Consider the following 26597-nt stretch of genomic DNA (forward strand, 5'->3'; position numbering starts at 1 on the left):
TCGGCCCCACGTGCCCGCTGCGCCTCGGCCAGGCAGTGCCCCCTCCGCCACCTCGGGACGCAGCCCTGTGACCCGCGCAGCCGGTGCAGTCCCTCGAGGCGGAGGGGCGGCGCCGGGAGCCCCGCAGCCTCCGCACCCCGGAGCCGCGCGCCCCTCTGCGGGCATCTCGAGCGCGGGGGCCCCGGCCCGGGGAGTCGCCCAGGACGCGGGGTGACTCCTCCCCGGGGACCGTCCCCTCCGGGGCGCGTCATTCTCTCCACCCCTGGGGCCGACCCGGCAGCTTCTCGCACGCGGGGCGAGTCGCGGGCACCTGCTCGGGAGCCGGGAGCCGGGAGCCGGGAGCCGGGAGCCGGGGCGCAGGGGCGCAGGCGGCGGCGCGGGGGGCGGCGCGCAGGGCCCATGGAGCGGCCGGCGGGCAACGCCAGCTGCCAGAACGGTGCGTGCGGGGGCGCGGCGGGGCGGGCGGGTCCCGGCGAGGAGCGGGGTTCCGGCCCCTTCCCCCCACCTGGAGCCGGCAGCTGAGGGGGATGGCGCGGGAGGGGGACAGCGCGGAGGGGGGCGGGGCAGCCGGCGGGGGCTCCCCGGCTCTTCCTTCTGTGCAGTTGCTGCAGGTTCAAGCACCTGCCCAGGTCCGGCTGCTGCCCGGGGCCCGCCAAAGATGAGGGAGGGGGCGCAGAGCCTCACCACCCCAGAGCCACGCACCCCGGATAAGCAAGGACCCGAGCTTTACTGGAGGGATTCCTACCAGGCACCGGGGGTAGGCTGGGCCCTTCACCTACATTGTCTCACTGAACCCTTAACTCTAGAGGGCAGGTGGGTATTGTTACCTTGCTGCCTCCTTTCTGGAGAGAGAGAAACCGGGGTTCTGAAAAGCCTGATGATTTGCTCAAGCTCCTCCAGTGGGGGAAGTGGAACATAAAACTAGATCGGACTCTAAACCCCGTGCCCCTACCGCTGTGCTTTCTCTTGGTACGTCTCCACTTGGCTACTCCCTCTTAAAATCGAGCGGCTGATCAGGTAGCCTGGTTTCTCGAACTTCTTTTCTCTAGTGAAGTGTTCAAAGCCGGCTCTCTGGGTGTTGGCTGGCTTTGGTGTCCAACAATGCAGTCCATTTTCAGCCTCACCTTCCCCTGGGGAAGAATTCATGCCCTGGTCCTCGCATATTCTGGAACAGGAGTGGGGCTCACCAGGCCCAACACCCATTTGTCTAATGAGCATCCTCCTCGGAATTGGATTTTCTTTGGCCACCATCCGGCTCTCCTTTTCTTTTTGTCTTCATGGGAAAACTCAATTCAGGGGAGGGTGCTGTGCCCTTGGGTGCCTCAGGCATCCCCAAAACAGGCAAGCTCACTGTTTGGCTCCACCTCTGGAGATGCACCTTCAGGATGGCAGGTGAAGGGGGTGGGAATGGGATTGGCCTTCCTCTTGGGAGTCACCTTCCTTGGCCCATGTCCTAGCTCTGGCTCATTTCCTGAGTTCAGGGAACTCCCCAGACTCGACTGTCTGAACTGAAGAACAGCTGTGAGAGGTCAGACCAAATCTGATTAGGGTTGGCAATGGCTTTTTGTCTTACCCTTTCTTGATTGTGACACAGGTGTCAGGAAGAGGCATCTCCCATTGCAAAAGACACATGGATGGCCCCTGGTGGGTTCCAGGTCCAGCTCTGCTCCTGGGTTTTTGTGAGACTCAAAGAAGTCCTTCCCCTTCTCAGGGCCTCAGTTCTCCTGCCCGCAAGTAAGAGAGTTAGGCAGGCTGTCTTCTCGGGATTCTCCCAGCACCATCGTTCTGAGCTTCTGTGCCATAGAAGAAAGGTCAACATTGCCCTGACTCTGTTCCACCAAGATGCCACTCTCTGATCCAGATACGCCAGTGCCAGAGCTGCATGACCATGGACTTTGGGGCACACCTAGTGCTGTAGTGGCCTGTAGTTCTAACTGGTCTGAGGAGAAGTGCCTGGCCCAGGCATACATCCCTGGCACAGGAGCCTATAGTTTTGTGACCCACAGTTTGAGAAAAATCAGAAGGTTTTCACAAACTCAAATGCCTACAGGGGCTGAGCACATCACCAAAATGGATGAAGGGACCCAGGTATGGACTTTGGGGGAATTTCAAAGAGCCTGTCCTCAGGCAGCAACCACTCTCAGCTGCAATCAGTTGTTGGCTCTGGGAAGGTGAACTTGATAAGGTCAATGGAGGCAGCTCAAAAGCTGAGTTTTCGTGGAAAATCCGATTTTAAATGTTGGTAATGAATTCAGAATTTGTAACAACCCCCAAGAGGCCAGATGAACCACCCACCCCACCCCCACCCTTGCTGCCTGCTCCGTGGGTTGTGTGTAGCAGTGAAGAGCAGGCCTTTAGCATCACATGGACTTGGGAACAGTTTGGCTTCCCGTTTGCCACCAGTGCAGTCTTGTTCAGCTCACCAAATGTACTAGGGCCCCAGTTTCTTCAACTAAAACCCTGCACATGATCACTGTGCCATTTCCATGACAGAAATGCTCATGGAAAGCCTGAGAGTAGAGGATCATGTGAGTCCTGGCTATGGGGGATAATTGGCTGTGCTTTATGGTGCTTTACTGAACTTGAGCCACTTAACTCCTCTGGCTGAGGATCTGCCCCTCAGACCCAAGTCTGTCCTATGGTCCTTGGTGTTTGTGCCAGAAGAGCCAGCAAGGGTTGGCAGGTTCTGGGGCATGAGGGCTGATTCTGACTCTCAGGATCTCTAGGACTTGGAAAGCAAACTAAAGAAGATTCTACATGGTGTCATAGGGACACCGATCCCTCTGAGGCTTCAAGGAGGCCCCAGCCACAGACCATGGGCACCAGAGATCTTAGAATAAAACCCGGAAATGGTCAGTTCTAACCAACAGTCTGCTTATATTTAGTTATCTTCAGGCCTGGAAGGGGCTGTGGGCTCTCTAGCCTCACTCCTTCATGTTAACGTCAGGAGTGTCCACTAAGGCTGGAGGTAGGGATATGGAAGTGAAGAGGCCTCTTGGAGGGGAAAATCCCTGTGTGATCCTGAGCTGTTGGAGGTCCAGGGGCTGGGAGGGGATTCCTGAGAATGTGGGAGGTTGGATCCGGTGATGCCTGAGAACTTGGAGGAGCCTTCTTGGTGTGTGGAGCATCGGTACACCTTAGTGGTTATGTGCTGGAGTTCTGGAGTCAGACAGTCTGTGTTCTTAGGCAAGGTGCCTGACCTTTCATGACCTCTATGTCTCATCTATGAAATGAGAATTCAAGATGGCACTTATCTGACAGATGGTTATAAAAATTGGATGAGTTCATGCAAATGAAACCCCTAGCCTGGGGTAAGCACCCCGTGAATCTCTGTTATTGTTGGGCTGAGGCCCATTGTGCAGACAGAGGCCCACTGCTACTAAAGTATGGGATCTGAAACACTAGCCAATTCCAATATTTTGCAAGCATGCAGATGCCCCCAGCATGACTCTCTTATCATGGTCTTCCCATCCAGGTTCCCTGATCAGCCTATACTGCTCCTCCCAACAAGTCCTGTGCCAGATCGTCGGTGACCTCAGCCCCCCGGTGCCCAGCAATGTCACCTCTCACACCTGGAAGGAGAGGTTCAGGGAGAACTATAGCTTCTACATTGGCCTGGGCCTGGCCTTCTTGTCCAGCTTCCTCATTGGCAGCAGCGTCATCCTCAAGAAGAAAGGCCTTCAGCGACTGGTGGCCTCCGGGGCCACGCGGGCTGGTAGGTCCTGGCAGGGAAGGTGGGCATGGGGTGTAGGCGGCTGAGCCCCCAGCCAGCTCCATGAACCTCCTTTACAGGGGGCCTCTGGGGGAGCTGGAGAGCCTGGCCTACATGGTCACAAAAGGCTCCTTGTCAACCTCACTGGGAATCCAATCCACCAACAGGAGACCTTCTTTTAAAATCCAACATTTCTGGAGAACTTTAAGATCAGTTAATTGGGGGTACAGATGAGGAAAAGTCTCAGGGCTAAGAATCAGAAACCCCAGATCTAGTCCCGTTCTTTTTCTTACAAGCTGTGTCATTATAGGCAAGCCCCAACTTTCCTGCAAAATGGGAATGCAAACACCTCTGACCAGGACATTGTCACACACCAGTGTGCCCTCACAGCCTCTCAGATGGAGCCCCCTTACAGGCTACAAAAGAATTATTGAGTCACTGTCCACAAGGGATTTGTTTGTTTGGAAATAAGGTATATATCTATGAACCCATTCTGAAGAAAAGGAATCATGTAAAAGAATTTGTTCATTTAATTATCATTTACCATATACCTGTTGTATGCCAGGTCCATGCTGGACCTGGGGACACAGTGTCCCATGGCGGCATTGATCATGTAGGAGAGTCAACAGGCAATTGTTCCAGAATGTGTGATGTGCTGTCTATCATGGGGAAAATACAGAACACTTTGGGAATATTTGGAGTGCATGTAATGCCCAGGCTTGGAAGGTTAGGGGAGCTTTTCTATAAGAGATGATCTGGAAGGTGGGACTTAAACAATGAGATGGCAAGATGAAGGGGAAAAGAGGAAGATGTGGTGTTCCAGGCAGAAAGAACAGCATGTGCAAAGGCCCAGAGGTGAGAGAGCATGAGTGAAGCTGAAAGAGTTCAGGCTGGTTGGAGCACAGGGCAGTGGAAAGAGTTGGGGGAGGGGCCAGATCTCGAAGGGTCTTAGGAGCTACGCCACAGGGTTTGGGTACAATTGTAAGTGACAAAGGTTTTACACAGGAGAAAGACATAGTTCAATTTAGGATCTGAAAAGATTCCTGGTTGCTGGGTGGGCAATGGATTAGGGGACAAGACTGGCACCTAGGAGACCAGTTAGGGAAGAGAGACAGCAGAACTTGGGCCAGGGGAGTTGCAGCGGGAACGGAGACAGTGGGGAGTCCAGAGATAGCCTTCGAAGGTAGAACTTACTGGGCTTGGTGTTGACTGGCTCCAAGGGGAGGGTAGAGACAGAGGCGAGACTGACTCAGCTTTCTCACTTGAGCAACTGGGGAGATGAGGGTGCTGTTTTCAGAGATGAAGAATTCAGGACGAGCAGGTTTATGGGAAGATGATGGTTCAAGTTGGGACGTGTTCAGTTTAGTGTTCTGTGGGACACTGCTTTGGAAGCACACTCCCCAGGTTCCAATTCCAGCTCTTTAATTCCTGGTGATGTGATCCTGGACAGGGGAAGTGTCTCAGTCTCCTCATCTGTAAAATGGGGTTCTGAGCAGTTCCAGCCATTAGGATTATTGAGAAGATAGGTAGTATGTTTACCAAGAGGCTTGGGACAGAGTCAGCACGAGTATCGGCACTACTGTTAATCTAAGTGGAGGGCCAAGCAGACAGTTGGATACCCAGCTCTAGAGCCAGGTGCCCTCTAAGTGGAGAGCTGGGAGGAGCGGGGAGGAAGTCAAGATCAATGGTCTTTTCTGCTCTGTCCTTTACCTCTGGACAAGTGTTTGAAAGTCTACCATGTGAACCAAGCAAACACAATTCCAGGCCTCATACTGCCTCCATTTTAGTGGGAGAAATGCCAGAAAATAAATACATTAACTCAAATTATAAATGAGTGTCATGAAGGAGAAGATTTGGGTGTGATGAAAGAGAATCCCAAGGGGGAAATAACAGAGATAGGGAGTCAGGGAGGGCATTTCAGGGGAAGCAACATTCGAGCAAAGTCCCGTAGAGAGTGTAGATAGAAGTAAATATTGTTAAGAAGACTTTTCCCAACACAGAAAAGCACATGCAAGGGTCCTAAGGCCAAAAAGAGCTCATCATTTTGGAGGAACTAAAAGAAAGCCTGAGTGGCTAGATAGTAATGACAAGTATGGCAAGAGATGCCTTTGGAAACATGAACAGGGTCAAAACTATGAACTGGCTTGTTGAGGATTTTGGTCTTTATTCCAAGAGTATTTGGAAGCCATTGGCCTGCTACAAACTGAGGAGTAACAATATGATTTACATTCTTAAGAGACCATTGGTTGCTATGAGGAAATGGGTTATAAAGGGATGATGAGAGTGTAACCAGATGAACCATAGGAGGCTATTGCCTCACAATGGGCCAGAGGTGGTTGTGCCTTGGAATCGGGGTGGCGAGATTGTAGTGGAGTGGACACATGTGAGATCTCTTTGGAGAGGGAATCAACAGGATGGATGGAATTCAGAAGGTAGAGGAGTAGGAGAGTCAAGGGTAGTTTCCTGGTTTCTGGCTTAAGCAACAAGGTACATAGAGGTGCCACTTACTGAGTTTCATTTGGTAGATGGGGAGCATTTAGAATCAAGAGTTCTATTTAGGACAGAGTTTGGGATGCCTGTGAGAGATCCAGGAGATGTCAAGTAAGCAATCGGATGTACATCGAAAGGCTCAGTATACATATATGAAATAAGGACACTCATGTAAAGATGGTATTTAAAACTTTGAGAATGGATAAATTCACCCAGGAAGGGACCCAGAGGCAAGCCCAGAGGACTAACCACAGTGAACATGTATTGAACCCTCCGAGATTAGGGAGTGAAGGTAGACATAGGAAAGGTGCCTGAGAAAGCATGGCCAAGCTCTAACTTTGTGTCCATTCTTTTCTACAGTGGACGGAGGGTATGGCTACCTGAAGGATGCGATGTGGTGGGCTGGATTCCTCACCAGTAAGTGGGTTCTTTCCTAACGACACTGACCCATTGAGGGTAGAGGTGGAGATGAAAGGAGAGGTGGATGGGTTTTTTCTGTCTTCATTGCACAAAGTGTGAATCTGAGGCCCAGATTCTCAAGGGGGAAATCCTTGGCATCTTTGCAGGCAGAGCATTTTCTGTATATATCAGATCACATTCTCCACCCAAAGTTGGTCAGTCCTTCAGCCAGGAAACACGTATTCCCAGCGGGGTTTGTAGAGAGCTGCCAATGATAAAGGTGTAATTTCTCAACTTCCCTTGACATGGAGAGAGTCATCACTGCCGGTTGGAGTCTGTTGGACTTCTACATGGTAGAGGCTCGGTCTCCTCAGCCAGTTTTCCCATTCCACAGGCAATGTGTTGGCTCACTTAGAACCTGGCTGGTCTGCCACTTATGGTTTCCTTAAATTTTCACATTCACACATTTCCCTGGCTTTCCACCCATCCTGTCTGGCTTTCAAAACCCTAATTCTTGTGAATGGAAATTTAGCCAGCTTTCTGTTTATAAGTCAGGTCCCAGTCCTAGCCAAGGCTATCACATTCATCTTCTACTTTCAAAGGGCACACCCAGGTCATTCTCTACAACAGAGACAGGAAATGCACTTGTAGGAGGAGTCTGCAAACTGGAAACTCAAAGGTGGAGAATTCGGCTACTTGGGAATGTTATACTTTCTTACCACCTGCCCACCGGTCTAGGCTAGACACAGTTCCTCTGCGACAGATGGCTCATGACCAACTGCTACTTGGAGAATCAGTAACTAAATGTTTCTTTATTTGGCAATTAACACTTTCTAGAACTTATAGATCCAGACCAAACATTGGCAGTCCCCAAGGTACACTCAACTGTGACCTGAACTAGAAGCCAGGATGCCTCAAGAATAAGAAGGCATCCTTCCACAAACTTGTCATGTGACCTTGGACACTAGGTCTCACTCACCAATCTTTAAAATGGAAGGATTTGATCAGGCTGGTCTGGACCTGACCTTCTGACCAGATTCACTAGGGGGAAAGAGTAAGGATCAAGACTTGAGGGAATGCTGGCCTGGGATTCTGTGAACGGTTGATCACTGAATGATGCTGTCTCTGCCCAGGTTAATTTGGGCTGCAGATGGTTCATTGAAACCACGCTAGCCTGTTTTCTCTCTTTATTTCCTAGTGGCTGCTGGTGAAGTCGCCAACTTTGGGGCCTATGCATTTGCTCCTGCAACAGTCGTCACGCCTTTGGGAGCACTGAGTGTCCTCATAAGGTTGTTGTCACCTCTCACGCTGTCTCTGCCTCCTTCCTATATTCAGTTTGTTGAGGGCTAGATCTGCAAGTGGGGTCAACTGCCACTTGCAACCAGGGACCTGAGTTGGTCCTAGCTCCCAGAGAGAGGCACCGTGCTGGTCAGAGCCCCTGATCCTTGGATTGTTTGCAGCCACCTGTTCTAGCATCCCCTCAAATGACTGGCAAATAGCGGGGCAGACCAAGCCCAAGCTGGTTGGAAGGGCTTCCACTGCCACCATGTTGAATGTCTCATGTCAGTCTTTTGGTGTCTCAGTGGACACAACATGCAAGTTGAGAAGCATGAGCTGGAGACCAGTGCTCCCTGAGTTCTAACCTTAAGCTCTGCCACTTAGTATCTATATTACCATGGGCCAGTCACTTCACTACTCTAAGCCTCAACTTCCCCATATGCTCAGTGGGGATGCTAATAACACCTACCTGAAGGCATTGCTTCAAGTATGCTTCCCATTGCCCCATTCTTCTTGAACTATGAGCATAGTTACTCTGTGGGGGTCTTGGAGCCCCATTTGAAGCTGGCTGTGATTATTGGCTTAACCTGGGAGCCTAGGTATATTGCAGCCAACCATACCCAGCCCCCATAGTTCCCTGTTTTGTTTTATCCTCTTGATCACAATTTTGTAACATTTACACAATCAAAACCAAACAGAACCATGACTCACATTACACAGTTGGCTGATGAAGCTGTGATACCACTATCACATATCTGATTAATGTACAAATCCCCACTCCCAGGAAGTTGGGAGAGGTAGGAAATCCTCCATCGTGTGACCTCAGCCTGGGCTAATGTCCCCAGACTCTCTTGAATGCAAATGTTTGTGGTAGTTTTAGAGGAGAGATGGAAGACAGTCAAAGGAGCTTGGACATCAATCCCCTCTCTCTCGATACCTTAAACAAGAATTTTGGGGGAGTAATTCAGTCCTGGATCAGCCAAATGCTTTTTACCCTAAGCTAATGTTCCCTTTATAAAGAAACAGAAACCTGCCCTGTGAGCATACTTGTCCTGCCCGATTTGCCTCCCTTCTTCCCCTACCTCTGCCACCTCATCTGAGAATGTGAGGAGAATGAAAATGGTATCACTAGCAAGAAACTGGAGGTGTTCGGGCCAGAAAAGAGAAAACTCAGGGAAGTCATAGGAATTCTCTTCAATGAGGTATAGAAGAAAACCCATAGGCTTTATAATTAGAAATTCAGCTAAAATCCTGGCCCTGCAACTCACCTGTTGTATAACCTTGCCAAGTTATGTTAACTTCTACAAGATTCAGTTTTCTCATTTATAAAATGGGGATAGTATATTTTACTTCTCAAAGAGTTGTGGAATGTTAATGAAATATAATAAGCAGAAAATTTGTAGCATAATACCTAGTACATAATACATGCCCAAGACGTAGTGCCTATAATTGTCATTATAGTTGTTTATATTATTGGATACAAATGGAAGAAGGAATCAATGTGTTCTGTATGACTCAAGGAATAGGAATAGGATAATGAGTAGAAGTTGTCATATTTTTGATGACCAGAATAAGCCTACAATAGATTCACTTGCCTTGGGAAGGGGTGAGTTGCTTGCCATCAGAGGTATACAAGCCAAGCCTGACAGCAATCTGTTCATAATGTTAAGGGAAGATGTGCTCATCGGGTGGGAAGTTAGACAAGAATGCCTTGAAGGGCTTTTCTGACTCTTCTATTTAGGGAGGCTTTTTGTCTCTAAAATGAAAGAAGTCCACATGTATGTCGATTCCTCCGGCACACACTGGAACCCTCCCATCATTAAGTTTCTATTCCAAACACTTTGAGGAGGGGTGTAGTGAGTCCTGACCTGTTCTTCTCCATGAATGCTTGCTCAGCCCCCTTTCCCCTTCAGGACACTGGGGCAGGCACGGCTGCTAATCCCTCTCTCCCATTTCCACATGCAGTGCCATCCTGTCCTCCTACTTCCTGGGAGAGAGTCTGAATCTGCTGGGGAAGCTGGGCTGTGTGATCTGTGTGGCTGGCAGCACAGTGATGGTGATACACGCCCCTGAGGAAGAGAAGGTCGCCACCGTAGTTGAGATGGCTGCCAAGATGAAAGACACAGGTAGGCTCCAAGGCCCTGTGAGCTGGCAGGCACTGGGGGATGAGCCACAGGGAAGGCCTAGCTGCGTGCTGACCATGCCAGGTATTGCCACCAGGAGGAGAAGAAAGCCCATGAAGGAGAGGTGGGGGGGCTGGTCCTAGGGTTAGCTCACAGGCTTCCCAGCCTGCTGTGTATTGATTGATGCCATTTATCGTGTGTTTATTATGGGCCAGGCGTGGTTCTAAATACATTCTGTGCCTTGTCCTGGCCTGTTCAGGCTGCTATAACAGAGTACCATAGACTAGGTGGCTTATAAACAACAGAATTTTCCTTCTTACAGTTCTAGAGGCCAGGAAGTCCAAGATCAAGGCCCTGGTAGATTTGGTTCACAAATGGCCATCTTCTCTCAGTGTCCTCACATGGTAGAAGGGGTGGGGGAGCTCTCTGGGGTCCCTTTTATAGGGACACTAACCCCATTCATGGGGGCGCCCCCTCATGACCTAAATCACCTTCCAAGGGCCTCTGTCCAAACACCATCACACTGGGGATGAGCAGGGGGACGACATAGTCTTGTAGCGTGCATTATCTCATTTAATCCCCCCAAAAAAGATCTATGAGGAAGGTCCTCTTATTAGCCCTGTTTTACAAATGAGGAAATGGAAGTCTTGTGGTGTAATTAATCCCTGCCCGAATTATTAAGAAGTTGTCACGTGGGACTGGAACTCGGGTCTGTCTGACTTCAGAGCCCAAACCCTTAGTGCTAATATCCCATTACTGTGGGTGGAGGGCTCTAGAAACTACCTGCATCCTCTACAGCTCCAATTATCTATTTTCCACCCCTCCTGAAGGGTACATCGTGTTTGCTGTGCTTCTGCTGGTGCTGTGCCTCATCCTCATCTTTGTCATCGCCCCGCGCTATGGACAAAGGAATATCCTCGTTTACATCATCATCTGCTCTGTGATCGGGGCCTTCTCCGTGTCCGCTGTCAAGGGTCTGGGCATCACCATAAAGAACTTCTTCCAGGGGATGCCAGTTGTGCGGCACCCTCTCCCCTACATTCTGTCCCTCATCCTGGCACTTTCTCTCAGCACTCAGGTCAACTTCCTCAACAGGGCGCTAGACATTTTTAATACCTCCTTGGTGTTCCCCATCTACTATGTCTTCTTCACCACGGTGGTGGTTACCTCCTCCATCATCCTCTTCAAGGAATGGTACAGCATGTCTGCAGTGGACATTGTGGGCACCCTCTCTGGCTTTGTCACCATCATTCTGGGTGTGTTCATGCTTCATGCTTTTAAAGACCTGGACATCAGCCAGACCAGCTTGCCCCACATGCACAAAAACCCAACCCCATCTCCCACCCCTGAGCCCACCGTCATTCGACTAGAAGACAAGAATGTCCTTGTGGATAATATAGAACTTTCCAGCACCCCATCACCAGAAGAGAAGCCCAAAGTATTTATAATCCATTCTTAAGGCTTGGAATACATGAGTGAGGAGATGAGCTCTACGGTACAGCCTGACCTCTCAAGTTCAGAGGCACCTGGTCATTTTCACCACAACTGTTACCAATGGGCTCTCTTCTCTTGAGATGTTCATTTATACCTCATCACTGTTTCCAGAAGGAAAATCCCTACCCAGTGAGTGGTGGCGGCAGAACTTCATGGATACAGCCTCAGTGACCAAATACCCTACTTTCTGTTGGTGCCAGCAGGTCCCCTGGACCTCCCTTCCCACTTGTTTCCTCAGCGCCATCTTCGTGTTGTTGAGAAGAAGAGAGAATTTGACCCGTTGAATGTAGCACAGGCCAAGAACTTCCCTGCCATGCTGGTTGTCAGGAAATCCCTAGCACTAGTTCTCCTGAGACTGAATCCCCTTCCTCGGCCCAAGGATGAACTGCAGCTGCTTCCCACTCCCAGAGGCCCAGAGAGCAATTCATCATGCCTCCCCATCCAGAGCCAACAATTAATGTGGGACGTCTTGCTGCTTTTGCCACTTCCTCTTTGGAGACAAAAGCATGACCTCAGCTGACCTTCTTACTGTGAAAACCACCTGATGTCTCAGGGAACATTTCTACCAGCCCCGTTCCCCGAGCGCTCCAGCCTGGAGGTCACCACCTTAGTTTTTGTCCACTCCACTCCCATCCCCCACCTCCCTCCGTCTCTCTCTATATCCTAAGGAGTCGTCATTGGGACATTCAGGCAATTACCTTAGGACTCAAAACGAAATGACAAGAACACAACACAAGATACTCCACAGCCATGCTCTGCTGGTCCAACCCAGTGTTTCATTTCTCTGGAAAGAGAACAGCATTTTCATTGCTTTTAAAAGTAGTCTGGCTGTCAAGCTAGAATTTGGCAGAATGAACTTTCCTTTTCCTCAAGGAGTAAACCAAAATAGGATCTGGGGAGATGGCGAGAAGCAGGAGCCGAGTCAGGATTTGGCAGAAAGCAGCCATAGGCCTCTAGAAACCTGGGGCTGGCTTCTGTGTTTACTCTGGTGCCCAACCAAGAACCCAGGTGGTAAGGGCTCTGGGTAGTTTCTGGACTGTAACGGCCTTAGAGGCTTGAGCAGTAGGATCAGCTCTGAACTTCAGTGACCAAGTGGGGTGTAAGCTTGGCGTGGGGGGAGTTCTGGCTGTTGATCAGATTGCCGCAACACCCTGGGAAACAGCAGGTCGTGACTGCTCCAACACCATCTGTTTTGGGGACTGTCTTTAGTCTCCTCACATTGGCCAGAAGCATTCAAAAAACAAGAGCAGCTGGAGAAAGATGATTTCTTTCCTGCCTTCTTTCTGGCTCCAGGATAGGGGAGTTGGTAGACACACCATTGGAAGGGAAGGAAGAGAGCCAGTGTATCTATAAAGAGGGAAGGCTTGGTCCTCAGCCCCCAAGTGGGTGCAGAGCCTCCCCTTATAACCCCAAAACTGTGTTCCACGCCCTAACCTGGGCGACTCTTGCCAAACCTGGGCCAGACTCTTGCTGGCCTTGATGCTCCAAAGGCCCAGCTGACTGACAGGCTGGCTTCTTGCACCTCCAGCCTCAAATCCCTGGTTTTTAATGAATGTGTATTTCTGTGTGTAACTAAAATCAATGCAACATGTTGGATCTTGAGAATGGCAGTAATCTAAGGGCCCCGAGAGTGTGGCCTGCAGGGTCAAGAATAAAGACCTCTGAGCATGTTTACTTGATACTTGTGTCTTGGCCTTCCTTGGACATGGAACAATTAAACTGGTTTGTCTGGTGCTGGGGGGTTGGTCCCTGATCTCTGGAGGGATGCGGCTGCCAAGAGAGTCCTTATGGTAGTGTTCACAGCCACACCCTCACTGCAGTGGGAAAGGCTGTTTTGGGAATATCAGTTGAAGATACTCATCCCTGGTCAATGCCTGGGCCCCGTACTGGGAGCCAGGCACAGTACTTAGAGCTTCCTGTGAATTCTTTAAGTCCTCACAAATCCCCAAGGTAGATACATTTTTAATCTCCATTTTATATATGCAGAAAGGGTTTCAGGGAGGTTAAGTAATCACCCAAGGTGACACAGCCAGGAAGAATCAAAGTTGCTCTCTGGCTCTAAGCCTATAGTCTGAACCACCAGTCAACATGTCTCTCCAAAGGACTAAACTAAGTCTGGCATTACTTTCTTTTCTTTTCTTGTGATCTGTGCTGTTTTCCCTGTCTGGTTATAAGCCCCATGGGAGTTGGTCTTTATTTGCTGCTATTCTCAATGCCCAACACATAGTTGGCACTCATAAAAACATTTATTGAATATGGAACAATACTGTTCCTATAGTCCTTCTTTGCCCAAATTCTCTTGGTGGCCAGCTCTCAATCCAGAGCAGATCTTAATAAAACCCTGGCACGTGCAGCAGAACCACACTAAAACTCACATAGTCAGCAGTTTCTGAGCACTTGCTTGTGCCAGGCACAGGTGGATGCTTTCATGTGGAATATTTCACCGATGAGCACAACACTTTTGAGGTAGGTATTCCCACTGTGTAGTGAAAAGAGGCTCAGGGTTCTGGAATTCATCCACTCTCACGCATCTAGTAAGCAGCAGAGCTGTGATTGGATCCAGGTCTGTCCGACCAGGCTTTGTGTGATATGTTGCTGACCAATCAAGGACTGTCAGCCCAGAGACTGGCTGGCAGGGTAGACACAGTGGCTAGTTTAAATGAAGGGTGTTTGGGTAGGGGCTAGTTTCATGAGCAGGCATTTTTATGGTCAAAGCATTTGTGTTTGATGCCTTTGATACCCTTCAGCAAAACCCCTGAGAACCCCTGAGAAGTTAGAAAAAGTCAGATACCAAAGACTTCTCAGGGCTTAGGTGACGATTGATCACTCACATAAAGAAAGTAGCATACAATGCCAGCATATGTTAAGTACTGGGTAAATGTTACCTCCTCTCATGGTTATTATGATTCCCAATTAGAGAACCTCAAAATAGAGGGGATCAAATGAGAGGAGGGTGGGGTCCTATTGTGGACTGGAAGGCACTAATAGGCGTGAGCTATTATCACACAGGGCTCTGGAGTCAGAAAGCCTACCCAATCCTAACCGTGGCTGTGCACCTGCCCACCCAGCCCGACAGACCTTGAGCACGTCTCTCCCCACTCAGAAGTGCATGTTACTTAACAAGAAGATGAGGAAGCGAACACAGGATCTCGTCTGTCTCCTAAACATGAGAGTGTAGCCCTTTCCACCTGGGTTCTCTGATAGCAGAGAATCCCAGGATCATTCATGCCTTTCATGATCCAAGACCTAACTAAACTAGACCAGCCTATGTCCAGGTACAAAGACAAACACCCCACCTTGACTGGTCACGGGAAAACCCAGGGCTTTTCTGTGGCTTCAGGTCTTCCACTATGGCCTGACAGGCAGGCTGCCAGTCTTTGGTGGGAACTCTTCTGAGGAGTCCTCATGGGATGGATCCCATCCAGGCTGAGCAGTGGGAGATTAAAACAAACAAAAATAACTGCCAAACCAGACATTTCAAATGACAATTTATTTTAATTAAATACAAACAAGGAAAAAAGGCACCATGGCCCATTCAAGTATTTTGCATAGATGTACAAATATTGTAAACAATTAATAGGTGGACAAGAGAGAAGAGGATCTGTTTTCCGTGAACAATCTCCAAAGAAAAAGAAAATTCACATTGCCCTAGATCCCAGACACGTACGTACACACAGTGGATGGTGTGAGAGGATGCACAGAAGGGTGACTTTGGGGACACTGGCTTGGATTCTGCAGAACCCCTCTTAGCAAGCTTCCCTAAGGATGGGGCACCTTTCCAGTTGGCATTCCCTTGGGTGTTCAGCAGAGCGGTTATACACATATTCAACACAATCGTAACTTGAGAACTGGTCCCCAATTTAAAATATGCGAGTCTTCCATAACCTTGGCCAAATAAGAACAAATTTGGACATAGGTAAGGGAAGGTTTTATTCAAAAGGACTATATTGCAAGAGATAGCAAGGGGCTACTGCAGTATGCAGCAGGGGCTCCCACAATCCTGTAAGATCTGCAAGCATCTCAGAGCTGGGGCAGAAAAGGGTCTTTACAGGGAGAAGTAAGCAAGGCTAAAAGGACCTCATGGCAGGCAGGTAGTCACAACCTGGAGCCAGGCACCGGGGATAAAATTCTGAGACAGGGGGAATGGAGGTGCTAGCTCCTTTGTCCATCTGAACAAAGTGCTGGTTCCCTCCACCCAGCTCTAGCCGGGCTCCTCTCCTCCCCACCCAATTCTGAACTTGGCCCCCCACTCAGCCTGAGTCTGCACAGGACCCCACCGCAGCAGCCCCTTTCCAGGGAGGCTGAGCTCAAGGACACCCCAGATGCGGTTCTCTCTGGCGAGGTTTGCTCCACCTGTTAAAGGAAAGGCCTCTCCTTTCTGAGCTTTGAGATGCTCGCAGATCTTGTGGGAGCTCACCTGAGCCTTCTGCCTAGAGCCCCTGCCCTAACTACAAATTCCCTTTCCGCCACCTTGCAGTAATCTTTTCCAATAAAGTCCCTCTTAAGGCCGTTTTGCTTTTATTTGTCACCTCAAGCAGCACTTGGGCACAGGAGAGAAAAGGGGAGTGCTTGGTGGTCGCTCCTGCTCCCGGGCAGCCTCTCCGGCCTGCCAATATGGCGACTCCTGGTCCCTGAGCGCAGCCAGAAGTGAGACAATAAATAGAACCGGCTGCCAAAAGTCTCCATCAGATTTTAAAAATTCAACCTTCTTCCAGTTCACAGTACAATTTTATGGGATGGAGGTGCTATTAAAATAACAGAAAATAAAAACAAAAAAACAAGGAACTATAACCCAGGGCTTTTTCTGGCATGGGTGTGGGGAGGGTGGATTTCAAGTTCAAAAGGCTCCTGCAGCCAGAAGGGCTGTGGCATTTTCACTTCTGAGCCTTCCACCTCCTGATGTATGGGACATACCACAGGAACGTCTGTGAGGCATGCATGTGGGCATAAGAGTGATTTGTTTTTTCCTAGAGTGTTTTCACCTTTATTATTCTGGAACCCGACCTTAAGGCCTGGGGCGTTTGGAGTAGCACAATTATATGGAAGGCTGTCCCCTGACCTAATCAGGTAGCAAGGAAGGTGGAAACTGGTTATGGGGATCAACCAGGGCCCATGTCTGGCAGACAGAGGCAGGATTATCAGACTACCTGAGGGAAAAGAGAGCCTCATTTTCCTGAGATCTTTCAAAATCCACCCCATGTGTGTCCCTGGAGGCATATCCTAAATCACCTACTAGTCTAAAACCCGAGAACATCTACTGAGCACCCGTTGTGTGCAGAGAACTGTAAGGGGGCCCTGGGTTGGTGGTTGGGAGTGAGAGCTCAAGCTTCTTCCTTGAGGTTTTCAAGAGTGAACAACGGCTCACTACAGGAGGTGGAGACAGCACAGCACCCTTCTGGGGGTGGGAGACCATCACCAGAGAACATCTCCAGTGATAAGTTGTCCAATTGAGCAGAGCACCACATAGCCTTTCTTCCCTGCTCCATAGCCTTCATATGAAACCAAAGAACTCTATTACCAGGTGGTAATACCCACTGGAGTGGCATTTCCCAAACTGCTCCAAGTTCTTTCTGTAAAGGTCAGATGAGGGCAGTGACCAGAAGAAAGAACACAAGGAAGTGGATGATAAAGAGCCTCGTGGCCCCAGCTCAGACTGTTCCATCAAGACTGTTGACTGCTGCTTCTCTACAGATCTCTAGAGACAGGTCAGCTCCCTGCTCAGAAGGCAACAATCGTGCCTAAAATCAGTGACCAGACCTAGGAACAGGCTGGGGTTCTGCCCTCTTTGCTGCCACCCCTGAGGACCTTACTTAGATTTCCATCAGGGAGTAGGGGGTAAGACCGTCACTCTACGGAGGTCACAAAACACAATGGCAAATAAAGCTTCGACTCCCAGCCATGGCCAGTGGATGCTCTTGAGAACCACATGGGATATCCAGTGGCCAATCCTTGAAGCAGGATCCTCACATGTACGTCACAAGCACCAGGACTCAGGAGGCTGGGACCGCTGAAGACCTACTCACTGCAGCACCACACATTAGGTAGGTCTGAGCGGGGAAGAAGAAATTTCTGAAGGAGAAACCAAAAGTGCCGAGCACACTTGGAAAGAGAAGAAAACAAAAGGCAACCAAGAATGATTCCATTGAGAGCCGCAACCTTTGGCATTGGCTCAGAGGAGGCCCAAGCCTGGTGCTCCCTCTGCTGTCTATACTGCCCACAAATAGTACCTGTCAGAGTCAGGGGGACCCGTGTGAATCAGGGGAGGTGGGGGCTTGGGGGGAGGGAAGGGGAGGGGACTTCTTTTGTTCACATGTGGCCACAGAGCCAGGAGTGGTAAAGTCAACCGAGCCCCGGGCAGGGCCACCATGGAGGCTGGTTTGACCCCTCTCAATCACAGAGCTAAAAAGGATGAGTAAGTATCCACCCTCTGTCTAGCTTGGGACCTTCGAGGAAGACAGAGGCAATGGCAAGCTCTCATGCATACCCTCCACCAGAGGACATGAATGGATGGCTTCTCCAAGCTAAGTCCTGGGCTGAAGGGCTGAGCAGGACCTTTCCCAGTTGGGTTTACCAGCTTTGACAGCCCAAACCATCCCCACTGACACCTGGGAGGTGACAGGCCAGCCGAAGGGAGGTTGGAGGAGAAGCTGCCATTCATTCTCTTCTGTGCTCTCCCCTCTCTTCCCCGGGGCAGTATATTGCACAAAACACTATGATGCCATTGGGTAGTAGTCTCTCTGGGCCTCCAGGGAAGCCAAGGAGGCACTGAGTCAAGATGGAGATTTTCAGAGATGCGGTCGTTCTGGGAGGAGGGAAAGCACGGAGGAAGGACTTGGAGGTGGCCAAACATGCTTGTTCTGGATTCCATGGCCACGGATCCTCTGGGGGTTTCAGAGTCCTCAAGGAAGGGCAGAAGCTTCTTTAGAGGGGTCTATATCTTCGAGCCAATCATCCCCCCAGCCCTCTGTGGTCTGTATTCAGGAAACTGTGGGAAGAAAGAGAAGAGAATGAGAGATCAGGTAAATGATGACCAGTGGAGTCAATGGGAGCCATCCTCTTGCTTTTGACAGGGTCAGGAGGATAGACAGACTGTTACCTAAGAATGGCTCCCTGTGGAGGTCTGTCACCCTGTCTGTGCGTCCAGACTATCAGCTCTCTAGTGAGAGGCAAGGTGGTGGCCTCAACCCAAACTACAGCTCAGCCCATGGATTTCGCAGGCCTGATGGGAACCGAGGGCGGTTGGCCAGCTTCCTTGCCTCCTCCCTCTGCCCTGACTGCCGGACTGGCAGCCTGAGAACGTGAGCCCCAGGGAAGAGGTAAGAAGAGGGGCCATTTGGGGGGAAAAAAAAAAGAGGGGCCATTTGTAAATAGACTACCCAGGTCAGCAGTTTATATAAAGTTTTTGACCTTCACAGCAGCCTGACGGGGCTGGCCATTGCTGCTTCTTGCTGTCTCTTTCCAGAGAAGGAAATCGAGACTCCAGAGTGATTTGCTCAGAGCGATTCAGTGAGTCAGTTGTAGATCTATGGAAGAACGATGGAAGCCACCATCGTTCAGGCACCATTGTTTGGGCTCCTAGGTATCACCTTTCATACGAAACCAAAAAACTCTAACCCTAACTTCAGGGATAGTCATGCAGGCACTAAGAAACACTAAGCTTTTGTCTTTGATTTTTGTTCTAGAAATTCACCCCTGCAAAAAGAAGCACGAATCTGTTTTCTCAACCACATTCTTGCCTCCTGGAGCCCTCTGGTCCTAGTTTATACCTTGATGGCTTCCATGGACTCACCTTTGGGACAGGTGCTCCCAGAGGCCGGGGCTGCAGAGGAGTGGTGGCAGTGGGCTGCAGGATGGAGGTGCCACCTGGCCTGGGGAGGCTCTTGCGCCCTGGCACCGGGTTAGCCGGGAGTGCTTTCTGCGGTGGCCGCGGCCTGGAGAAATCCTGAGGAGAAAACCACAAACCTCACTCAAAGGCCAGAGGGGCCTATTTGAAAGAAAATGGTCCCAACATATTATGATCAAAATCAGATGACCAAAGGGAAATACTGTAGGGTCCTATTTAAAAACAAATTATGTGCATACACGTTTACATGTTCAGGAAAAAGCTTTTTTGGAGAGCAAGTTGGCATTATCTGTTAAAATTAGAAATGGGTCATTCTCCAATCTGATAATTCTACCTCCTACTATTTGCATAGGTGCACAAAAATAAAATTGCAAGGATGTTCCTTGCAACCCTGTTTGTGACAGCCAAAGGAATTACCAACAACCAAAATTTCCATCAATAGGCAAGTTAGTACAGTTAATATAGTGACAATTGAGGTGGAATTTTAAAAGAATAAAGTGGGACCATTTTAAAGAATTCTTTTTATTCATTTTAAAGAATTTATTCTTTTATTTAAAAGAATAAAGTGGGACCATTTAAAATAAATAAACAAAAGAATAAAAGAATAAAGAATAAAAATACAGGCTCAGGTGGAATGATGATTGAGAGTCATTGAGAGCTGACGTACAAGTTGTGGAGGATGGTTTATGTACAGTAAGTCAACATGTGTGCCCTCCTATTCTCACCCCCAGCCCCCACTCCATAAATGTAAACGCACAGAAGAAAGTCAGAAAGGATACGGACCAAATAGATAACAGAGGTTAGGGATGGGGTGTGAGTGGGGAGGGGGTCATCCAGGGGAACATTCAACTTTTTAAAAAAATATTTATTTATTTGGGAAAAGAGAGTGCGCGTGCACATGTGCACATGCACACACACACACAGGGGGCGAGGGAGAAGCAGACTCCCCACTGAGCAGGAAGCCTGACATGGGGCTCGATCCCAGGACTCATGAGACCATGAGTTGAGCTAAAGGCAGACACTTAACTAACTGAGCCACCCAGGAGCCCCATATTCAACTTGAGCCCTGCATTCAACTTTTTTAACAAGAGCATATATGTGTATTATTTGAGTAAGTAAAAAAAAAATTTTTTTAAAGAAGAAACCACATTTTCTGTGTTCGTTTTCTGTGGGTGGTGCCATTAACGGGATTCTTCCCTTTGTGCTTTTATATTTGTTTTGTCACCTTCTCAATAAGGTCTTCCCTGACCACCTTACTTAAAATTACAACACCCCCCACCCTGGCATTCAGCACTTTCAGACCCTTTAATCCCAATCTACTTTTTTTTTTGGAAGGGGGCAGGTATATATATCACTTTCCTTCTTCCAAAATACTGTACAACTTACTTGTTTCTTCTTTTCTACCTCTCCACCCCCCACAAGACCAGAAGCAGGGGCAGAGGTCCTTGTCTGTTTGGTTCACTGATACAGCTCAAGCTTTCAGAACAGTGCCTAGTATACAGTAAACACTCAACATATATTAGCTGAATAAATAAATTTCTGAGGGGGGCCCTGGGTGTAGCTCAGTGGGTTAAATGTCTGCCTTTGACTCAGGTCATGGTTCTGGGGCCCTGGGATCCAGCCCCAAGTCGGGCTCCCTGCTCAGTGAGGAATCTGCTTCTCCCTCTCTTTCTGCTGCTCCCTCCACCTCATGTTCTCTCTTCTCTCAAATGAATAAATAAAAAGTCTTTTACAAATAAATTTCTGAGCTACTCAAAATTCTTCAAATATGTATTTCTGTGACCAAAATAACTTTTTATTTTTTTTACAGGGCAAAGAATGGCCCATGCCACCCCTCACAGATCCCTAAGATGGTGAGGTGTGAGGCAGAAGCCAACTCCGGGCCCTGGGAGTTCCAGTGCTTGCAGCCCTTGATTGTCCCTCTTCCTGAGGTCACTAGCAGGCCTAACAATGGCCAAAAGGCGAGCATACAGAGAGGGCAGGAGCAAATCAGAGAAGTGGGATTTCTGGAAAGAAGCTTCTCAGCCGTCAGAAAACTGAGAGCAGAAACTATTGGTCAAAGAACAGAAGAATAACAGATTCTTGTGACCAGAAAGCCATGCTCTCCAACTCTATCCCTTCCCCAAAGGACAACGCAATCCCATAATGTTCTAGCCCAGACAGCTGCCAAATGGCAGTGGCTGCTGGAGGCCAGGACAGAGACTTTCTGGGGGAAGCAACAGCTGGGAGCAGATGTCAGGTTGCTGTGGAGAAATGCTGTGTCCTCTAGCTCCTTGCTGTGCAAAATGAGCAATCGGGGGGTGGGGGGTGGGGGTGGGTATCTGGGCAGGAGCCTTATGGGCACGGCACAGCAATACCAGGCCTTCTGGAGCAGCTTCCTGCCACAGGCAATATTGCAGGGCCCCAGCTGGGCTCTACTGGGGGCCTCAGCCAGCCCTGTTTCCCAGAGGCAGAAACAGTCCCTGTGCCGCTCTGGCCCACTGCTCCCTTCCTCACTCGGGGGGTGGCACCTCCATCAGTCAAGCTGCACAGACCAGACGCTGGGGGCATCGGTAACTGTTCCCCATCTATTTTCTCTCCTACACATTTCCCATCAGCTTCAATCCAGCACTCCTGCCACCCCCTGCTCCAGACTACCATCATCTCTCCTCTGGGTGGCACTTAAACCTTCTGACTGGTATGTCAGCCCCTCTGATCAGTGAGTCACACTACTGCTAGAGTGAACCTTACAGTTTTTTTAAACCTTTTTTTTAAAGTTGAAGTGTAATATACATATAAAACTGTGAATCACAAATATACAACTAGATGAATAATCACAGAGTGAACACACCTACGTAATCCCTACCCAGGGCATGAAAGATTAACAGCCCCAGAAGCATCTGTGGGTCCCTCCCACTCCTGCCTAAAGTGAGCCCAAAGAGCAATCCTCGTAAATAGAAAAGTGGATCATGTCACCATGCCCCACCAGTGTGCCCTTCCCAAGGAATGCAGGCCCTCCTGATTCTCCAGCCTCATCTCATAACTCCTTGGGTCCCAGGGAGCTCCCTACCAGCATATGTCCTTGGACCAGGAAAACTCTCTCCTCTCCACCCCTTACAGCCTGCTAACTCCTACTCATCCCTCAGCTCTCAGCTTAAATGTCAGGGAAGCCTTCCTAGATTTCCCAGAGTAGGTCAAGTCCCCCCATAACTCTCTGAGAACCCCGAACCTCTCCTTCATAGCACTGATCACCACTGTAACTACACATAACAGAGTCTCTTGCCCAGCAGGATGTGAGCCCTGTCACGCAAAGCTGGCATGTGCTTTGCTCACCACTTCCCAGTAGGGAGTAGAAGCTCCTACATATCTGTAGAGAATAGAAGGGGTTACAAAGCTACACCACCTCCCCAGGGTGGTCCAGTCACCGAGCTAGCAAGTGGTGGAGCTGAGATCTGGACTATGAATGCCCCCCAAGACAGAGTTGTGTCTCCTTCAGCTCGGGGAACCCCAGGGCCTACTCCAGGAGCTGGCTCACAGTGTGGTAGAGGGTTTGGAGTCAGACCTAGGTTGAGATCCTAGCTCTTCCACCCACAAATTCCAATGTAGCAGCCCTAAGCCCCAGGACCTCGGAATGTGACTATATTTGGAGATGGGGAATTAAATGAGGTAATTAAGTTAAAATGAAGCCATGAGGGTTGGTCCTTATTCAGTCTGACGGGCATCATGAGAAGAACGAATCTGAACACAGATACACTGGGCACAAAGGAAGCACTGTCAGAAGACATGGGAGAAAAGTGGCCACATCTGCAAGCCAGAAGAGACCAACCCTGGTCTTGGATTCTAGCCTCCAGGACTGTGGGAAAGTATTGTGTTTAAGCCCCCGGTCAGGGGGGTCAGAGGGACTCAGGGCCTCCCAGGCTGGCTAATACACCCTCTGCCCCCTCTCCTCATTTCTGCCCTCTTGCTCTTTTCCCTGGTCCCCCATCCAGTCTCACTGCCAGTCTTCCCTGCCCCCTTCCTGCATGGCCATTCTCCATCCCACCCTTGCCTCAGATGAGAAAAATGGGAGTGGCAACTCCACCTCACTGGAGAACCAAACCTAAGTCTCTCAGCCCTGCCACACCAGGACATTGCCCCATGTCCCAGAGACCCTCCCCAAGCTGGTGCCAACCCCACGGGGTCAACTGGGGCCCCAGTGGAGCCCTTCTCCATGCCCAAGGAAAGCAGTTCCAGGAGGAAAATAAGCACGTCCTTTGCCCCACTTCAGAGGACCCTTCACACCCAGAAGACACAGGACGGCTCTGGAAGGTATTATGCCTGGCCACTGCCCAGGAAACATGTGTGTCTATGCTGCGGGAAACTCCGCAAGAAGATACAGTGGGAGCCATCAGAGCATAGACAGGCCAGACGAACAGGCTGCTGGCGGCGCAACTCACACCTCCCGGGGGCCCCTGCCCCTTAACCTGCCCTTGAGTTAGTTTCCCCCAGGAAGACTTCCTGATCAGTGGAAGGAGCAATTTGGTGGGATAAGTTCTATGATGAGAGAAGTACAGGGGCACCGAGTCAGGTGTGGCAGTCAGGGAGGGCTTCTGGGGGAAGTGGCATCTAGGAGGCGATCTGAGGATCAATAGGAGCTGGCCCTGCAAAAGGAGGGAAGAATGTACCAAGCAGAAGACAAAGCATTTGCAGAGACCTCGAGGAGAGAAAAAGAGCACAGGAACTGAAAGAAGTTCACTGGGGGCAGGAGGGAGGTAAGTGGCCTATCATATAATAGGTCAACCAAGAAGGAAAGCCTCTGTAGTTTGGGGGCTCCCTGGGAGTAAATTTCTCCATGCTCACCATCTCCCCTTCTGCGCATTCCCTGCATTTAGCAGAATGCAGGGAATGTGGTCCACTCTGGACTCAGAGCTCCATCTGCACAGTCATTCTCCATTGCCGGCGCCTGTAAAAACACTGCCCCTGGTCCAGGGCTGCCGAGAATCCACTTACCTGGGAGAGGATGCAATTTGGTGCAGGGGGCACTGGCCGGCTGGGAGGTGGCCTCCTGGACGACTCCCTCCTCTCTACTTGGGGCCCTGCCCCTGGGGAATTCCTAGCAGCTCTGCTGAGGTGAGCTGGCAGTGGTGCAGGTGGCGACCCGCCGTGCAGATAGTCTGGAGGGGGCCGAGGAGGAGGCTGGGAGGGCTTCCGTGGGGTTTCGGGGGTGTTGGTCACCTATATGCATAAGACAAGAAATGCCTGAGAAACAGGGATCCTCAATATACTGAAAAACTCAGAGGTGTCCTTGTGTGTGTCACTGAGATGACAGAGGCCAAATCCCCAGGTTCCCAGAGGTCAGGTGCAATCTTTAAGTCAGAACCAATAGAATCTCTCTTGAGCCAAGAAAGTGGCTTTTATTACCAATCCCAGAGGCCCACAGAAGCTCCTAGGAAAATCCAGCAGGGTTCTGAGGGATAACCGAAAAGCAACAAAGTTCAATGGTGCGAAGCCCTTACCTTTCGCTTGCCCTGGGGCGTCTGCAACTTAAATGTTGGGTTGGCGTGGCCAGTTCCACTGTTCTGAGACACCCTGAAGGGACAGCTAGTAACAAGGATGGGGGAGAGGGCAGAGGGGGAAAGTTCAGAAAGGGTCTGGGTCTGAGTTCCCTCTGGCCCAGCATGACCAGCAAGCAGCTAAATCTCTGCCAAGTCATCAGAAACAAGGGTGTCACCAGCTAGCCACTGATTCCCATCAGGCATAGACCCAGAAAGACGTGGGATTTAAAGTCCTCCCCAGAACAAGTGTAATTTAATAGGGGACTCGGAAACTACTCATCCCCAGGATCCAAAGGAATGAATCACTGGGGGGAAGATGGCAGTATGGCCGGCTCATTTGCCTTCTCTGCATTAGACTCACTGCCACCAGGTTTTGTTTTGTTTTGGTTTTGTTGTTATCAAGTTCTGCTTACGGAAAGCTTTATGACCCACAAGTGGACCCCAGTCCTTCATGGCACCCCATCATACCCCCATCATACCTGAACTGTTGCCTCAGTTTGGAAGGGAGCGCCAAGGGCTTGAGTTGGCCCAGTTTGTTGTTCTGTTTACAGCAGTAGTATATCAGCATAAGGACTGCCAGCACAAATACGGCCGTGAACACTCCAGCTATCATAGGACCAACACCTTCCAGAAACAGAACCCAAGTGAGAAATTTAGAAGCTGTTTGGGCCACAGCAGTGTTGTTCAAACACTGTATTCCTGATTCTTCTTCAGATATTTGATTGCATTTAATATGTATTATTTAAGTTAAGAAGTATAATGAAACACATGCATGTACCACTGGGTATCCACTAATACTAGCTTAAACAGTCATGTCAACTTGCTTTGTTCAGACCTCGTAATGAAGCTTCTCTAGCCACTTCTGCTTAATTGAAGAGTCCTTTTTGAGGCAATGAGCTCAAGTTCTATTATTACTTACCGCTAGTTTTTAGCCTGAATATGGTTTTTCTGGACACAAAGCGACCAACCCAAAATGCTGAAAGACTAAGACTGTTCTAAGACTAGAAGCCTCACCAGTAACCCACAACTTCATATTTGGTTTCAGCAAAGCCACCTCAGCATTCTCATAGATTATACTTTTAAGCATACAAAATATATATACACCAGGGACACACTACTTTATCTGTTTTCTCTATTGGGATTTCTTCTCCAAAAGATTTCATTCAAGTACAAGTACTTTGCTATGAAAGAAAAAGAAGAAAGAAAGAAAAAAAAAGGAAAGGAAAGGAAAGGAAAGGAAAGGAAAGGAAAGGAAAGGAAAGGAAAGGAAAGGAAAGGAAAGGAAAGGAAAAGAATGAAGGAAAAGAAAGAGTTTGGGAACCAAAGGGCTAGAATATCTGTGATTTACACTAAAAACTAAATTTTTTCACAGGTCTATTTCTCCATTTTAAGCTTCGTTCATCCAGGGATTCTGAACTATTATAATGTGCCCCAGGCTCATGATTCTTTTTATGTGGCTGAGAAGGACCCATCACCAGCCCACTGTCCAAAACTGGATGAAATTATTCAATAACCTGTGTTCTCTCTTCATCTCTCTCACCCAAGCAGTGTCAGACCCTCTCAGTAGACATGGTAAGAGAAAAAGCAACTGAGAAGCGCCACCTGCCCCCAGCCTGTCAGCCTCACCCCTCTCCCACTTGGTTCCTCCTTTTTGTTTCCTCATCTACAAAATCAGGATAATGGGGCTGACCCGTTCCCTCTCTACGACATGCCACCTGCCCCCCCTCACAAAAGTGGGCAGAGGC

At 49.5% G+C, this 26597-nt stretch overlaps 2 protein-coding genes across 2 annotated transcripts in view; one reads left to right on the top strand and one right to left on the bottom strand.

Annotated features, from left to right (window-relative positions):
• Nucleotides 1-305: 305 nt before the first annotated feature.
• NIPAL4 (NIPA like domain containing 4) lies at nt 306-13152 on the top strand. Its single transcript, XM_041747312.1, has 6 exons — nt 306-436; nt 3476-3715; nt 6563-6619; nt 7800-7890; nt 9845-10005; nt 10833-13152. Exons 1-6 carry the CDS (start codon nt 400-402, stop codon nt 11459-11461), a joined length of 1215 nt encoding a protein of 404 aa, XP_041603246.1. The 5' UTR covers nt 306-399; the 3' UTR covers nt 11462-13152.
• Nucleotides 13153-14975: 1823 nt separating this feature from the next.
• Nucleotides 14976-26597, bottom strand: part of ADAM19 (ADAM metallopeptidase domain 19) — an 83761-nt gene continuing 72139 nt past the window's right edge. The window contains exons 19-23 of the mRNA XM_041749179.1: nt 25332-25476; nt 24814-24898; nt 24308-24532; nt 19286-19438; nt 14976-18481 (exon numbers count right to left, since the gene is read on the bottom strand). Of these exons, the coding sequence (XP_041605113.1) occupies nt 18428-18481; nt 19286-19438; nt 24308-24532; nt 24814-24898; nt 25332-25476 (662 nt within the window). The 3' untranslated portion in view covers nt 14976-18427. The remainder of the gene's footprint in view (nt 18482-19285; nt 19439-24307; nt 24533-24813; nt 24899-25331; nt 25477-26597) is intronic.

The sequence above is a fragment of the Vulpes lagopus genome, chromosome 3 (genome assembly GCF_018345385.1).
Source record: "Vulpes lagopus strain Blue_001 chromosome 3, ASM1834538v1, whole genome shotgun sequence".
Taxonomy (NCBI): Eukaryota; Metazoa; Chordata; class Mammalia; order Carnivora; family Canidae; genus Vulpes; species Vulpes lagopus.